The sequence below is a fragment of the Oncorhynchus clarkii genome, chromosome 6 (genome assembly GCF_045791955.1).
Source record: "Oncorhynchus clarkii lewisi isolate Uvic-CL-2024 chromosome 6, UVic_Ocla_1.0, whole genome shotgun sequence".
Classification (NCBI taxonomy): Eukaryota; Metazoa; Chordata; class Actinopteri; order Salmoniformes; family Salmonidae; genus Oncorhynchus; species Oncorhynchus clarkii.
The window spans coordinates 8,259,692-8,274,366 of NC_092152.1; the positions used below are offsets into that span (position 1 = coordinate 8,259,692).

The window sequence follows — 14,675 nt, forward strand, 5'->3', positions numbered from 1 at the left end:
CCCTTCCCGTGTGGCTGTGTGGGGATACTGGCGCTAGCTGCCACATGTCATAACCATGGTGATAGATAGGTAACCGTGGTAGGAGTCTGTGGGCACAGCTTTCTGATGTTGTGCCAGGTGTTGACGGGTCAGGAGGGTATCATCGGGCACAGAGGTGAGACAGGAAGCGTGTTTACATTCACATTGTATTAGTGGGATAGTTATGATGGCGTGTCCTGTTTTGTCATTGATAACTTGTTGCTGAGTGTGTCACACCTTTTTCTCTTCTCAGGTGCTATGCGTCTCTACTTCCTGGTTTACCGTGTGCTGATGATGTCACAGAAGGAAGTATAAGACCTCTCTGCCTGTAGAACATCAACCTCCTTGCACTTTCTAGAACTTCCTGTTTCCTGCTGCTGCTTGACGACCTGTTAAATTGCACAACATCTCTCAGACACTCTTAAGGCTCTGACCTCTAACCTCTGAACCCCAAGCAGCCATGAGGCACATTCACGTAGATCTGACGCACGGCAGCAAGGAGGAGCTGGCTCCTGTGGAGCTTCCATCCCATGAGGGGGACCTGTCTTCTCCTGCAGCCCCCTCACAGGGCCCTGATCCTGGGGTGATGGTTGGGGTTTCCAGACACTTTGGTCAGGAGCAGCTGCGTCTCCAGAAGGTCTACCAGCTCTCTATCTTCTCCCAGCTGGGGGGGTTCTCAACCTCCGACCCCCCCAGGACAAGTGAGGCCCAGCCGGGACAGGCCCCTCGGATTGGCAGGCAGGGGGTCAAGAGGGGCCTGGAGGAGCCCAAGCTTAGCCACAAATGGCCCCACCTGGCTGGGGACACGTACAGAGATGGTGACACCCTGGAAGAAGGGGTTCTGTGTGGGCCAGGACCTAGGGTAGGGGTTGGGATGGGGGTAGGGGTAGGGCAGGTATTCTCCTGCGTCATGGTCGATCACAGAGACTCAGATGGGGACCTGTCACCTAGATCCCCCCCACCTGAACCCCTCTCCCCCGGCCACACCCCCGCCCGACGCCCCGCCCAGCACAACCACGACAGGCCCGTCCCGGATCCGTGGGCTCCGCTGTCTCCCCACAGCCCCCCTGGCTCCCGCAGCCCCTTACCCAGCACAGAGCCTCCTTCTGATCCTGGAGGGTCCGGGACGGGCTGCAGTAGTGGCTCCTCATCGGGACAGCGTCAGCCCAACTCCTGCAGTGACGAGGGTTCCTATTGGGCCCCCGGAGCCTTCGAAACCCCCAACCCCCCTGGACCTCCCCTCGGACCTACAGGCTCCCTCTCCCCCCACTACCTTCTCACCACAGACCCCAAGGGTCCCGGGGAGGGCAGTGAGTGTGGGGCCGAACTAGAATCCACCCCGCCCCGTCCCAGTACCACAGCATCCACCAACGAGCTGGCCTCCCTGGAGAAGTCCCCCAGAACCAGCGGGTTCCGTGGGGTCCCCTCGGTCCCCTGCCCTGCTAAGAAGAAACTTCTATCCTCTAGCGACACGGCAGAGTCGTGTTCGGAGGATGAGGGCCCCTCTACCTCTAAGAGGAGCCGTCTGGCCCTGCTGGCCCCTGGCTTAGGGCTGGCCTCCTGCAGGGGCACCGATGCCAAGGCTGCCCCCTTCTGGAGCCACCTGCTGCCTAACGCACAGGGCCGGGACCATGCCAAGGTGAGGAGTACAGACTAGCACACACAGAAGACTATACACTGTTCGTAGTTTGTACTGTCAGGCGTGTCATTGTGGCAGCCAGCTTCCCTTTTTAATGTAACAGTCATTTGACAGCCGAGTGGCTCCAGAATGTCTATTGAGAGAGCCTGTATTGTTCTCCCTATGCTACGTGGTCTGCCTGCCTGTGCTGCTGTCGCCCCAATAGAACCCCCCCCCCTACCAAACCACACAGGTCAAACACACACTGGTTCACACACACACACACACACACACACTGGTACACAGACACACACTGGTACACACACACACACACACACACACATATGCATACACACACATATGCATACACGCATGCACACACACACACACACATACTGGTACACAGACACACTGGTACACACACACACGGGTACACACACACACACACGGGTACACACACACACACGGGTACACAGACACACACGGGTACACAGACACACACACTGGTACACACACACACTGGTACACAGACACACACTGGTACACAGACACACACTGGTACACACACACACACACACACACTGGTACACACACACACACACTGGTACACAGACACACACGGGTACAAAGAGACACACACGGGTACACAGACACACACGGATACACAGAGACACACACATGGGTACACAGGCACACACGGGTACACAGACACACACACTGGTACACACACACACTGGTACACAGACACACACTGGTACACACACACAATGTTACACACACACACACACACACACTGGTACACACACACACACACTGGTACACAGACACACACGGGTACAAAGAGACACACACGGGTACACAGACACACACGGATACACAGAGACACACACATGGGTACACAGGCACACACTGGTGTACACACACACACACACACTGGTACACACACACACACACGGGTACACAGATACACACGGGTACACACACACACACACACACACACACACTGGTACACACACACACGGGTACACAGACACACACGGGTACACAGACACACACGGGTACACAGGCACACACGGGTACACAGGCACACACTGGTACACACACACACACACACTGGTACACACACACGGGTACACAGACACACACGGGTACACACACACACACGGGTACACAGACACACACGGGTACACAGACACACGGGTACACAGGCACACACTGGTACACAGACACACACTGGTACACACACACACGGGTAGACAGACACACCCGGGTACACACACACACGGGTACACAGACACACACTGTACCTTCATTACATTCCTTTATGTTGTTTTGGTGAGTGATGCTCTACGTTCTGTCCGTCGCTCCCTCTGGTTCTGTCCGTCTCTTTCTGGTTCTGTCCGTCGCTCTCTCTGGTTCTGTCCGTCTCTTTCTGGTTCTGTCCGTCGCTCTCTCTGGTTCTGTCCGTCTCTCTCTGGTTCTGTCCGTCGCTCTCTCTGGTTCTGTCCGTCGCACTCTCTGGTTCTGTCCGTCGCTCTCTCTGGTTCTGTCCGTCTCTCTCTCTGGTTCTGTCCGTCTCTCTCTGGTTCTGTCCGTCGCTCTCTCTGGTTCTGTCCGTCGCTCTCTCTGGTTCTGTCCGTCGCTCTCTCTGGTTCTGTCCGTCGCTCTCTCTGGTTCTGTCCGTCTCTCTCTGGTTCTGTCCGTCTCTCTCTGGTTCTGTCCGTCTCTCTCTGGTTCTGTCCGTCGCTCTCTCTGGTTCTGTCCGTCGCTCTCTCTGGTTCTGTCCGTCGCTCTCTCTGGTTCTGTCCGTCGCTCTCTCTGGTTCTGTCCGTCTCTCTCTCTGGTTCTGTCCGTCTCTCTCTCTGGTTCTGTCCGTCTCTCTCTGGTTCTGTCCGTCTCTCTCTCTGGTTCTGTCCGTCGCTTTCTCTGGTTTTGTCCGCCGCTCTCTCTGGTTCTGTCCGTCGCTCTCTCTGGTTTTGTCCGTCTCTCTATGGTTCTGTCCGTCTCTCTCTCCGCGTTTTGTCTGTCGCTCTCTGGTTCTGTTCGTCTCTCTCCACGTTCTGTCGCTCTCTCTGGTTCTGTCCGTCGCTCTCTCTGGTTCTGTCCGTCTCTCTCTCCGCATTTTGTCCGTCTCTCTCTGGTTCTGTCCATCTCTCCACGTTCTGTCGCTCTCTCTGGTTCTGTCCGTCGCTCTCTCTGGTTCTGTCCATCTCTCTCTCCGTGTTCTGTCCGTCTCTCTCTGGTTCTGTCCGTCGCTCTCTCTGGTTCTGTCCGTCTCTCTCTCTGGTTCTGTCCGTCGCTCTCTCTGGTTATGTCCGTCTCTCTCTCTGGTTCTGTCCGTCTCTCTCTCCGTGTTCTGTCCGTCTCTCTCTGGTTCTGTCCGTCTCTCTCTCCGTGTTCTGTCCGTCTCTCTGGTTCTGTCCGTCTCTCTCTGGTTCTGTCCGTCTCTCTCTGGTTCTGTCCGTCGCTCTCTCTGGTTCTGTCCGTCTCGCTCTCTGGTTCTGTCCGTCGCTCTCTCTGGTTCTGTCCGTCTCTCTCCGTGTTCTGTCCGTCTCTCTCTGGTTCTGTCCGTCTCTCTCCGTGTTCTGTCCGTCTCTCTCTGGTTCTGTCCGTCTCTCTCCGTGTTCTGTCCGTCTCTCTCTGGTTCTGTCCGTCGCTCTCTCTGGTTCTGTCCGTCTCTCTCTCCGTGTTCTGTCCGTCTCTCTCTGGTTCTGTCCGTCTCTCTCTCCGTGTTCTGTCCGTCTCTCTCTGGTTCTGTCCGTCTCTCTCTGGTTCTGTCCGTCTCTCTCTGCTTCTGTCCGTCTCTGTCTGGTTCTGTCCGTCTCTCTCTGGTTCTGTCCGTCTCTCTCTGGTTCTGTCCGTCTCTCTCTGGTTCTGTCCGTCGCTCTCTGGTTCTGTCCGTCTCTCTCTGGTTCTGTCCGTCTCTCTCCGTGTTCTGTCCGTCGCTCTCTCTGGTTCTGTCTGTCGCTCTCTCTGGTTCTGTCCATCTCTCTCTGGTTCTGTCCGTCTCTCTCCGTGTTCTGTCCGTCTCTCTCTGGTTCTGTCCGTCTCTCTCCGTGTTCTGTCCGTCTCTCTCTGGTTCTGTCCGTCTCTCTCTGGTTCTGTCCGTCTCTCTCCGTGTTCTGTCCGTCTCTCTCTGGTTCTGTCCGTCTCTCTCCGTGTTCTGTCCGTCTCTCTCTGGTTCTGTCCGTCTCTCTCTGGTTCTGTCCGTCTCTCTCTCCGTGTTCTGTCCGTCTCTCTCTGGTTCTGTCCGTCTCGCTCTCTGGTTCTGTCCGTCGCTCTCTCTGGTTCTGTCCGTCTCTCTCCGTGTTCTGTCCGTCTCTCTCTGGTTCTGTCCGTCTCTCTCCGTGTTCTGTCCGTCTCTCTCTGGTTCTGTCCGTCTCTCTCCGTGTTCTGTCCGTCTCTCTCTGGTTCTGTCCGTCGCTCTCTGGTTCTGTCCGTCTCTCTCTGGTTCTGTCCGTCTCTCCCCGTGTTCTGTCCGTCGCTCTCTCTGGTTCTGTCTGTCGCTCTCTCTGGTTCTGTCCGTCTCTCTCTGGTTCTGTCCGTCTCTCTCCGTGTTCTGTCCTTCTCTCTCTGGTTCTGTCCGTCTCTCTCCGTGTTCTGTCCGTCTCTCTCTGGTTCTGTCCGTCTCTCTCTGGTTCTGTCCGTCTCTCTCCGTGTTCTGTCCGTCTCTCTCTGGTTCTGTCCGTCTCTCTCCGTGTTCTGTCCGTCTCTCTCTGGTTCTGTCCGTCTCTCTCTGGTTATGTCCGTCTCTCTCTGGTTCTGTCCGTCGCTCTCTCTGGTTCTGTCCGTCTCGCTCTCTGGTTCTGTCCGTCGCTCTCTCTGGTTCTGTCCGTCTCTCTCCGTGTTCTGTCCGTCTCTCTCTGGTTCTGTCCGTCTCTCTCCGTGTTCTGTCCGTCTCTCTCTGGTTCTGTCCGTCTCTCTCTCCGTGTTCTGTCCGTCTCTCTCTGGTTCTGTCCGTCTCTCTCTGGTTCTGTCCGTCTCTCTCTCCGTGTTCTGTCCATCTCTCTCTGGTTCTGTCCGTCTCTCTCTGGTTCTGTCCGTCTCTCTCTCTGGTTCTGTCCGTCTCTCTCTGGTTCTGTCCGTCTCTCTCTGGTTCTGTCCGTCTCTGTCTGGTTCTGTCCGTCTCTGTCTGGTTCTGTCCGTCTCTCTCTGGTTCTGTCCGTCTCTCTCTGGTTCTGTCCGTCGCTCTCTGGTTCTGTCCGTCTCTCTCTGGTTCTGTCCGTCTCTCTCTGGTTCTGTCCGTCTCTCTCCGTGTTCTGTCCGTCGCTCTCTCTGGTTCTGTCTGTCGCTCTCTCTGGTTCTGTCCGTCTCTCTCTGGTTCTGTCCGTCTCTCTCCGTGTTCTGTCCGTCTCTCTCTCTGGTTCTGTCCGTCTCTCTCCGTGTTCTGTCCGTCTCTCTCTGGTTCTGTCCGTCTCTCTCCGTGTTCTGTCCGTCTCTCTCTGGTTCTGTCCGTCTCTCTCTGGTTCTGTCCGTCTCTCTCTCCGTGTTCTGTCCGTCTCTCTCTGGTTCTGTCCGTCTCTCTCTCCGTGTTTTGTCCGTCTCTCTCTGGTTCTGTCCGTCTCTCTCTCTCTGGTTCTGTCCGTCTCTCTGGTTCTGTCCGTCTCTCTGGTTCTCTCTCTCACTCTCGTTCTTGTCCTCCTTCAGAGTGTATCAGAAGTCAGCAGAACCAGCAGGAGGCTGAAAAGGTATGTTTACTTTCTACCTTTAGTTGATTCCTTTACTTACTAGTCATCATTTCAAAACATCATATTTGATTGTGACTTATGTGACTGTAACCATGGCTAAACCATCCACTGTTGTTTTATCTGTGTGTGTGTGTGTGTGTGTGTGTGTGTGTGTGTGTGTGTGTGTGTGTGTGTGTGTGTGTGTGTGTGTGTGTGTGTGTGTGTGTGTGTGTGTGTGTGTTTACGTGTGTGTGTTTACGTGTGTGTGTGTGTGTGTGTGTTTACGTGTGTGTGTGTGTGTTTACGTGTGTGTGTGCAGTCGACAGCTGCGTAGTGGACGGCGCACAGACACCGTGTGTCGTTCTGCTCGGTCAGGCTGGCCCTCTTCCTCAATCAGCCGGTCACTACTGGGCAACTTTGAGGTATAACATACTTGTTTGTTTTACTATGCTTGTGGACACCTGAAATGTATATCCAGAAAACAGACTACATATAACAGTACATTCTTACCTGAAGAGACGATTCGCAATTAAGTGTGACATATACCATCCATGTGAAAATGTTTCGTAAAGTATTTTGTCAGAACTTTCTACCAAATATTTAGAGATATTTTCAAAATTCCTCATGGTCATAGAAGTAGCAGTGCTTTGTAATTGATCTTCTTCACTCTTTCCTCTAGTGGTTTCTTATCCATACTTTGAATTCGCTTCTACATAAACTCAGCAGAAAAAGAAACGTCCCCTTTTCAGGACATTGTCTTTCAAAGATAATTCATAAAAATCAGATCACAGATCTTCATTGTAAAGGGTTTTTTACACTGTTTCCCATGCTTGTTCAATGAACCATAAACAATGAATGAACATGCACCTGTGGAACGGTCGTTAAGACACTAAGAGCTTACAGACTGTAGGCAATTAAGGTCAGTTATGAAAACTTAGGACACTAGAGAGGCATTTCTACTGACTCTGAAAAACACCTAAAGAAAGATGCCCAGGGTCCCTGCTCATCTGCGTGAATGTGCCTTAGGCATGCTGCAAGGAGGCATGAGGACTGCAGATGTGGCCAGAACAATAAATTGCAATGTCCGTACTGTGAGACGCCGAAGACAGTGCTACAGGGAGACGGGATGGACAGCTGATCGTCCTCGCAATGACAGACCACGTGTAACAACACCTGCACAGGATCGGTACATCCAAACATCACACCTGCGGGACCAGTACAGGATGGGAACAACAACTGCCAGAGTTTCACCAGGAACCACAATCCCTCCATCACTGTCCGTAATAGGCTGAGAGAGGCTGGAATGAGGGCCTGTAGGCCTGTTGTAAGGCAGGTCCTCACCAGACATCACCGGCAACAACGTCGCCTATGGTCACAAACCCACCGTCGCTGGACCAGACAGGACTGGCAAAAAGTGCTCTTCACTGATGAGTCACGGTTTGTCTCACCAGGGGTTTTGGTCGGATTCGCGTTTATCGTCAAAGGAATGAGCGTAACACCGAGGCCTGTACACTGGAGCGGGATCAATTTGGAGGTGGAGGGTCCGTCATGGTCTGTGGCGGTGTGTCACAGCATCATCGAACTGAGCTTGTTGTCATTGAAGGCAATCTCAACGCTGTGCGTTACAGGGAAGACATCCTCCTCCCTCATGCGGTACCCTTCCTGCAGGCTCATCCTGACATGACCCTCCAGCATGACAATGCCATCAGCCATACTGCTCGTTCTGTGTGTGATTTCCTGCAAGACAGGAATGTCAGTGTTCTGCCATGGACAGCGAAGAGCCCGGATCTCAATCCTATTGAGCACGTCTGGGACCTGTTGGATCGGAGGGTGAGGGCTAGGGCCATTCCCCCCAGAAATGTCCGGGAACTTGCAGGTGCCGTAGTGGAAGAGTGGGGTAACATCTCACAGCAAGAACTGGCAAATCTGGTGCAGTCCATGAGGAGGAGATGCACTGCAGAACGTAATGCAGCTGGTGGCCACACCAGATACTGACTGTTACTTTTGATTTTGACCCCCCCCCCCCCCCCTTTGTTCAGGGACACATTATTACATTTCTGTTAGTCACATGTCTGTGGAACTTGTTCAGTTTATGTCTCAGTTGTTGAATCTTGGATCTTACTTTGTTCCCTCTTGTTGTTTTTTGTTGAAGTATCTGTGTGTTGATCCTCCTCACTTTTCCCTCTCGTGGTTTCTTCTCCAGGAGTCGATCCTGAAGGGTCGTTTCTCTCCGTCGGGTCGTATCGAGGGCTTCACAGCAGAGATCGGTGCCAGCGGATCCTACTGCCCTCAACACGCCACTCTGCCTGTACACGTCACCTACTATGACATCTCAGAGCACAGCGCACCCTCACCCTTCTTGGTTTGTGTGTGTGTTTGTGTGTGTGTGTGTGTGTGTGTGTGTGTGTGTGTGTGTGTGTGTGTGTGTGAGAGACATGATGTAAAATCATTTCATCTCTCTGTTGTAGGGAGTGATCTCCTTGGAGCCTCTTGGAAAGAAGGGATACAGCGTACCCAAAGCAGGGACCATCCAAGTGGTGAGTCTCATGGTCCTCTTTCTCCCTGAGATCTTATTCAACCCCAGTAAAACTGTTCTCTCTCCCTCCAGACCTTATTCAACCCCAGTAAAACTGTTCTCTTTCTCCCTCAGATCTTATTCAACCCCAATAAAACTGTTCTCTTTCTCCCTCAGATCTTATTCAACCCCAGTAAAACTGTTATTTCTCCCTCCAGACCTTATTTAACCCCAATAAAACTGTTCTCTCTCCCTCCAGACCTTATTTAACCCCAATAAAACTGTTCTCTCTCTCCCTCCAGACCTTATTCAACCCCAATAAAACTGTTCTCTCTCTCCCTCCAGACCTTATTCAACCCCAATAAAACTGTGGTGAAGATGTTCCTCGTGACCTATAACTTTGGGGACATGCCCGTCAATCACATGACCTTCCTGCGTCACCGCATCTTCCTGGTTCCCGTGGAGGAGGCCGGGCCAGGTGGGAAGGGGGAGGGGCCTACAGAGCCCAGGGCAACACCCGCAGAGAGGAAGAAGATTCTCTGCTACTTGATACACCTCAGGTCTGTCTATCTGCTGATTTGCTGTTTGTTTTTAAAGAGATAATGCACCCACAGAAATAACAAATCATGAAATTACTGTCAATTTGGTGAACGCCCATGTTCTATCAGTGGTTATAGAACAAATTTACCCCATGGCTTAACTTCTCAGTGGTCAGTCTGTGAAATCAGAAAATTGTGTAGGAATGTGTCATAGCTACAGTGTCTTCAGAAAGTATTCATACCCCTTTGACTGATTCCACATTTTGTTGTTTTACAGCCTGAATTCCAAATTCCATTTTGCAAATGTATTGAAAATGTAATACAGAAATACCTAATTTACATAAGTATTCACACCCCTAAATCAATACCTGTTAGAATCACCTTTTGGCATCGATAACAGCTGTGAGTCTTTCTGGCCTTCCACACCTGCATTGTACAAAATGTGCCAATTTTGTTCTTTAGACAATTCTTCAAGCTCTGTCAAAGTGGTTGTTGATCGTGGCTAGACAGCCATTTTCAGGTCTCTCCTTTTTAGGGAGAACTGTAAGTCTGCCACTCAGGAACAATCCATGTCTTCTTGGTAAGCAACTCCAGTGTAGATTTTGACCTTGTGTTTTAGGTCGTTCCTGCTGAAAGGTGAATTCATCTCCCAGACTGAATAAGGTTTTCCTGACTTAAGTATTGTGGAGTAACTACAATGCTGTTGATCCATCCTCAGTTTTCTCCCGTCAAACAGCCATTAAACTATAACATTTTTAAAGTCACCATTGTCATGTAGAAATCCCTGAGTGGTTTCTGAGTTATGAAGGACGCCTGTATCTGTGTAGTGACTGGGTGTATTGATACACCATCCAAAGTGTAGTTAATAACTTCACCATGCTCAAAGGTATGATCAATGTCTGTTTTTTGTTTTTTTACCCATCTACCAATAGGTGCCCTTCTTTGCGAGGCATTGGAAAATGTTGATGGTCTTTGTGGTTGAATCTGTGTTTTGAAATTCACTGCTCGACTGAGGGACCTTACAGATAATTGTATGTGTTGGGTACAGAGATCAGAGTAGTCATTCAAAAATCATGTTAAACACTATTATACACAGAGTGAGTCCATGTGACTTGTTAAGCACATGTTTACTCCTGAACTCGTTTAGGCCATTTCAGCTTTTAATTTTTTATTAATTTGTAAAAATTTAGAAAAACATCGTTCCATTTTATTATTATGGGCAATTTTGTATAGGCCAGTGACAAATACATCTCAATTTAATCCATTTGAAGTTCAGTTTGTAACACAACAAAATGTGTAACAAGTCGAGGGCTGTGAATAGTTTCTGAAGGCTCTGTACATGGTTCTCGTCACAACGCTTTTAAAACAATTACCTGGACTCCAGATGGCCAAATCAGCCAATATTTGGCATGTACACATTTTGTGTCTACAACACAACTATCCATTTATATCACCATGACAATGTGTACAGTATTTCCCTTAGACGTGCTCAATCTAAACGGTGTACCAAATTATTCAATTTAGTTTCTCCATCGAATACCGTCTCCCAATGTACCCTGTGTGTCTGTGGGGGAACATGGTAAAGGATCGTTGTTGCCATAGCAACATACCCTGCGCTCGCTCTGGGCTGAGAGGAACTGCAAGTTGAGCTCTGCGAGATAAATAATGCAGTTTGTTTGGGCAATTTTTTTTATTTTTTTATTTTTTTTTACAGCTAGCTAGTTACTTCTCACATGCTAATATTGACTTTGGTATTATTGTGTGTAGCCACGTTTGCTAACTAGCCATCCAGCCCAGAGAGGGAGCACTGCATTGTGGGTTTTGTAGGCGACGTGAGCAGCAATAGATTTCAAACACCAATCTTGTAATAAATGACTCATTGAAACGTTTGTTCTCAAAAAATATTGTTTTCACATACTAGTGTTATTTAACTATGTTTAACACTGTTAATCATAGGCACTTGTTGTTTTGGGTGGATTATCCCTTTAAGGTTCAGATTGTTGTGGAATTGTATTTTTCTGTACGGTTTGTATCGCATGTGCATTATCTTTTGTTAGGAATGTCTGTCCATCCAGTCCAACCTCATCCATCTCCATCCTTCCATCTCCGTCCATCTATTCCCACTCATCCATCTATTCCCACTCATCCGTCTATTCCCACTCATCCGTCTATTCCCACTCATCCGTCTATTCCCACTCATCCGTCTATTCCCACTCATCCGTCTATTCCCACTCATCCATCTATTCCCACTCATCCGTCTATTCCCACTCATCCATCTATTCCCACTCATCCGTCTATTCCCACTCATCCGTCTATTCCCACTCATCCGTCTATTCCCACTCATCCGTCTATTCCCACTCATCCGTCTATTCCCACTCATCCGTCTATTCCCACTCATCCATCTATTCCTACTCATCCATCTATTCCTACTCATCCATCTATTCCCATTCATCCATCTATTCCCACTCATCCATCTATTCCCACTCATCCATCTATTCCTACTCATCCATCTATTCCCACTCATCCATCTATTCCCACTCATCCATCTATTCCCACTCATCCATCTATTCCCACTCATCCATCTATTCCCATTCATCCATCTATTCCCACTCATCCATCTATTCCCACTCATCCATCTATTCCCACTCATCCATCTATTCCCACTCATCCATCTATTCCCACTCATCCATCTATTCCCACTCATCCATCTATTCCCACTCATCCATCTATTCCCACTCATCCATCTATTCCCACTCATCCATCTATTCCCACTCATCCATCTATTCCCACTCATCCATCTATTCCCACTCATCCATCTATTCCCACTCATCCATCTATTCCCACTCATCCATCTATTCCCATTCATCCATCTATGCCCACCCATTCATCTGTTTGTTGTTTGCTTTTGTTTGTACGAAACCAAGATTCATTTTATAGCATTTCAAATGCAGGATTTTTAAAAATGTTTTCTAATGTAATCATTTACTTAGTGTCTTTAGCATTGTTTGCTGGTCAGTGCCTTGTTTCAGTAGAGTAGCTTTACACAGGCTACTGACGGTGAGGCTTCTTCTTTGTTTTCTCTTGACTCTGTAGATTCCAGAGCTCCAAATCTGGGAAGATTTACCTGCACAACGATATCCGGCTGCTTTTCTCCCGCAAGTCCATCGAGGTAGACACAGGGATCCCTTACGAGCTCAAATCTTTCACCGAGGTGCCAAGAAACCCCAAATACTCCCCCCGTGTGTGACCCTACTAATCCCTGACCCCTAACGCAGCCCGGAATAGGGCATAGACAGACTGCTCAGTACATCGACGAGAAAACTTGAATAGACTTTACATACATACATACACTATATATACAAATGTATGTGGACACCCCTTCAAATTAGTGGATTTGGCAATTTCAGCCACACCCGTTGCTGATAGGTGTATAAAATCGAGCACCCAGCCATGCAATCTCCATAGACAGGCCATTCTACTGCCAATATTTTACTGAAGAGCTCAGAGACTTTCAACGTGGCACCGTCATAGGATGCCACCATTTCCAACAAGTCAGTTTGTCAAATGTATGCCCAGGTAGAGCTAGCCCCGGTCAACAACGGCTCAGCCGCCAAGTGGTAGGACGGGACCACCGAGTGCTTAAGCGGGTAAAACTCCTCTGTCCTCGGTTGCAACGGTCCGTTCCAAACTGCCTCTGGAAGCAACGTCCGCGCAATAACTGTTCGTCGGGAGTTTCATGAAATGGGTTTCCATGGCCAAGCAGCCGCACACACAAGCATAAGATCACCACGCGCAATGCCAAGCGTCGGCTGGAGTGGTATACAGCTCGCCTTTATTGTACTATGGAGTAGTGGAAACGCGTTCTCTGGCGTGATGAATCACGCTTCACAATCTGGCAGTCTGACGGACGAATCTGGGCATGGCGGATGCTAGGAGAACGCTATCTTTCCCAATGCATAGTGCCAACTGTAAAGTTTGGTGGAGGAGGAATAATGGTCTGGGGCTGTTTTTCAGTGAAGGTAAATCTTAACTCCACAGCATTCAATGACATTCTAGACGATTCTGTGCTTCCAACTTTGTGGCAACAGTCTGGGGAAGGCCCTTTCCTGTTTCAGCATGACAATGCCTCCGTGCACAAAGCGAGGTCCATACAGAAATGGTTTGTCGAGATCAGTGTGGAAGAACTTGACTGACCTGGACAGAGCCCTGACCTCAACCCCATCCAACACCTTTGGGATGAATTGGAAGGCCGACTGCGAGTCAGACCTAATCACCCAACATCAGTGCCCAACCTCACTAATGCTCTTGTGGCTGAATAGAAGCAAGTCCTCGCAGCAATGTTCCAACATCTAGTGGACAGCCTTCCCAGAAGAGTGGCAGCTGTTCATAGCAGCAGTGTTCCAACATCTAGTGGAAAGCCTTCCCAGAAGAGTGGAGGCTGTTCATAGCACCAAAGGAGGGACCAACTCCATATTAATGCCCATGATTTTGGAATGAGATGTTTGATGAGCAGGTGTCCACATACTTTTGGTCATGTAGTGTACATGCATGCATACATACAAACATGCACAGACAACAAGCATTGATCGATACTTGCACCCAAGCTAAGCAGACTTGTGTGTGTGTGTACACAACTCACAGTACACATGACCACTCCTCTGTCTAGAGTTGAGTGTTAACATGCCTTGTGACCTTAACCTAAAAACCAGTTGTACTCTAGTGCCATTCGTTTCACACACACTGTCCTTCATTCACTCTGCCTGCGCCTGCCCTCTCACCCCCTCGGTGGACCAATGGACAACCCTGCCACCTCAATCAGCCAGCCAATAGGAAGCCGGCAAGCCGCTAATGGAGCACACATTGGGAGAAGAGGACTGTAAGAGCATTAAACAAGCACATCCCAGTAAAGGGGGGAGGGACAAAACACAAACTGTATTTAACTGGAGAGAAGATGAGAGACATAGGAGCCGTAGTGAAACAAAGACTGATTTATCTCAATCAATTGAAGAATAAAGATTAAGACATCAGATGTGTGACACACCCTGCAAACGCCGACACAATTGGCTACACTCAGGACTTAACTGTACTGTATTTTGATTGAAGCCTATAGACGTTCCAGGGAACCTCCCCCATTTCAAGCGACATGGTACGGATCACTGTGTAGGATGTAAGTGGGGAATATACCATGTAGTGGGTGGAAGGGGTGGATGCCTCCTTTCATGTAGACAGATGGAGGGTTCACTGTGTTTTTAGTTCCCTTTCTGTTCAAAACAGTCTGAAATGAGAGCAGAAGGAAAATGAGCAACAAAAAAAAAAAA

General features: G+C 49.6%; 1 protein-coding gene across 2 annotated transcripts in view; it reads left to right on the plus strand.

Moving 5' to 3' along the window:
- Positions 1–14,675, plus strand: part of LOC139410585 (atos homolog b) — a 40,054-nt gene extending 25,379 nt beyond the window's left edge. For both annotated transcript variants that reach the window (XM_071155880.1, XM_071155881.1), the window contains exons 4-10: positions 272–1,657; positions 6,284–6,324; positions 6,623–6,725; positions 8,507–8,665; positions 8,772–8,840; positions 9,164–9,378; positions 12,451–14,675. In XM_071155880.1, the coding sequence (XP_071011981.1) occupies positions 479–1,657; positions 6,284–6,324; positions 6,623–6,725; positions 8,507–8,665; positions 8,772–8,840; positions 9,164–9,378; positions 12,451–12,604 (1,920 nt within the window). In that variant the 5' untranslated portion in view covers positions 272–478 and the 3' untranslated portion in view covers positions 12,605–14,675. The remainder of the gene's footprint in view (positions 1–271; positions 1,658–6,283; positions 6,325–6,622; positions 6,726–8,506; positions 8,666–8,771; positions 8,841–9,163; positions 9,379–12,450) is intronic.